We start from the raw sequence: 2,500 nt of genomic DNA on the forward strand, positions 1-2,500 counted from the left end.
TGTTGACCTACATGGCTCACCATGTTGACTCGCAGCTATGGCTCGCACATTGTCCTCACTCCCCTCCGTTAAAGGGGCTAGGTCACGCTATTTTAGGTAATTTTATTCAATTTTGTTAATTATCAGCTCCAAACGTCAAATTGGCAGAGCAAGAGTCTTTCATTTGCAAAATCAAGGCCACATAACTACTGAGAATGATTTTCCAGCTGTGTAAATGACATTTTGATATAAACTGATATAAATTTGAAAAAAGGTGGGCCGACGTTTTTCAAATTTACCGAAATCAATCCATTACAATCCTCTCCAGTTTTGTCCGTCCATGTCCCTTCTTGGCTTCCCGGTGTTTTGTTAGAGTTCTTCTATAGTTTTGAACAGTTATTTTGATATTTTAGTTAATTCTACGACCATTCGATTAGTGCTTAAATTGCCTAAAATTGCGTGACCTAGCCCCTTTAAAGACTGAAAGAGATACTTCCACCAATTTGAAATAAAAGAAGCTGCTTTCAAATGCTAGCATTTGACAATTTCAAGATATTTTACTTTATTTTTTATCTTTTTTGTGCCACGAGTGGCATTCATTTTGTTCCTTTCTATTACAAAACACAACAATCTTTATAACTCTATTTTCCGATATCTACATTGCTTACAAAAATGCACAAAACCATTAACAGTCACTGAGTGCTCAAAAAATAGTTCATATCATGAAAAGACATCGTGTGGCAAATAGTCTCTGATACATGTAAACAAAATTAATTAACAAACCTTTGCAAAAAGATTTTAATAAATATTTTCTGAATTCGCACCAGAAAAAATATTTGTCTGTCATAAACTCTGCACTAGTTCAATAAATTTAATTAATCTATCAACCGAATTCTGTGCGGATTTGTTGCTAGCAGATAACTCACTCTTGGCTTGCATCTGTTCCTGAAGGGAAAGAAACAAGCAACATTGTCAACGACAAGAATTTGAAATATTGCACTGACACCTGGCCATTTTCCTTGTCAATCTCAAATTAAATTTTAACTAGCTTTTTCTATCAGTCCATTTGTGGATCTTTTCCCATCTTTCTAAGCCAATGAAATTCAGGAGAAAGGTTATAGAACAAAAAAAAAGTGTTCAGGAGAATTCTTGTAGTGGGATTTAAAGTTTGTTGGGTGATAGGCACTTTTATGTTAATGTATTGTATAGAGAATAAAGCCAGTTTTGCGAAGATCAAGGCACCAAGTTTATTTCAAGTAAGCATCTTCTGTGAGTTAACATTTTCTCTTTAACTTACCATTATCGCATTACTCAGTTGTTTCGCTTTAGCTTCTAACTGAACTCTCTCCGCTTTGAGTTGTTCACTTCTTTTAAGAAGCTTGTTTTTCTCCTCCTCTTTTGCTGAAAGAATGAGAAACATGAACAGTACATTATATTTTTAAGTGGCACTGACTGAGGCACCTGAGTGTCAGGCTCTTAAAGGGAGAAAATGGGGAAAGAAAGGTCTGCCTTTGATTGTAAGCCGACTACTTCCCAAGACCAAACCTCTCACTGCAGTACAGTTGCTGTTAAGTAGTAGCACCAAACAAAAAGTGAGACAAACTAAAATTAATAACAACAATTATTGTTTTGCAACCAACTTTTTGGTATAAAAATTAATTATAATAATTACTACAAATACATATCCACTTCCTTTAAAATTCTATTATTTTATACAAGTTACATGTAGGTCATTGTGGCATTGTTTGCAAAGACCACATGCTTATGTTAATCTTCGACGAGGCCCTGCCAGGGTCCTGTGTCGCTTGTCCGAATTTTAAAATCTCCCACGTCAGGGTTTTATCATTACTCGCGTCGCTGTCGGAAATTGAAAGAAATTATTTCATTTGCCCTTGTTGGAATTTCAGTTCATCGGATTTTGTTTTTCAATATACAAACATACAAGGCAAGTCTGTTAGAGTGTTTTACTTCATGTGATCACGTCACTTCAGAGAAGTCACATAACGATGCGTGATATGGAAATGCCTGCAGCTTGAAACTTTATGGGCATTCCACAGTTAACCGGTTTCACCTGTGAAACCCACTGACCTTACAAATCGATGCGTAACGACAGGCAGGGAAGGGCTAGGGAGTTGAAGGCCGAATCAAGGCAACAAAACAATTATAATGCCACCGAGGCTCAACAGATCTCATCAGATCTCTTTTACTTCCTTTGAAGACCTTTGAAGCATAAAGAAAATTGACCAAAATTTTCAGTCTTCAATTTAGTGTCAAAATATGCCAAACCACCGTTCCTTTTCCATTCCTTATCGATACCGCTAATTCTTGGCCTTTACTGGGAAAGGACGTCATTCGTTGGGATTTTGTTTTACATGTTGCTACTTTTTGGGTCATGTCGCTTGTCGGCATTTACCCTGGCAGGGCCTCTTTGACGGCAGACGCAAATGAAGAGAACAATGCTGAGGCACAAAATGCATGAGCCACTTACAGAAGAATGCAAGTTTGAAGAGATAATTTTATT

At 36.8% G+C, this 2,500-nt stretch overlaps 1 protein-coding gene across 1 annotated transcript in view; it reads right to left on the reverse strand.

Annotated features, from left to right (window-relative positions):
- Positions 1–511: 511 nt before the first annotated feature.
- LOC137969460 (PHD finger protein 21A-like) overlaps positions 512–2,500 on the reverse strand; it is a 12,733-nt gene continuing 10,744 nt past the window's right edge. Inside the window, exons 12-13 of the mRNA XM_068815699.1 lie at positions 1,277–1,380; positions 512–924 (exon numbers count right to left, since the gene is read on the reverse strand). Coding sequence (XP_068671800.1) covers positions 823–924; positions 1,277–1,380 — 206 coding nt within the window. The 3' untranslated portion in view covers positions 512–822. The remainder of the gene's footprint in view (positions 925–1,276; positions 1,381–2,500) is intronic.

The sequence above is a fragment of the Montipora foliosa genome, chromosome 9 (assembly GCF_036669935.1).
Source record: "Montipora foliosa isolate CH-2021 chromosome 9, ASM3666993v2, whole genome shotgun sequence".
NCBI classification, from domain to species: domain Eukaryota; kingdom Metazoa; phylum Cnidaria; class Anthozoa; order Scleractinia; family Acroporidae; genus Montipora; species Montipora foliosa.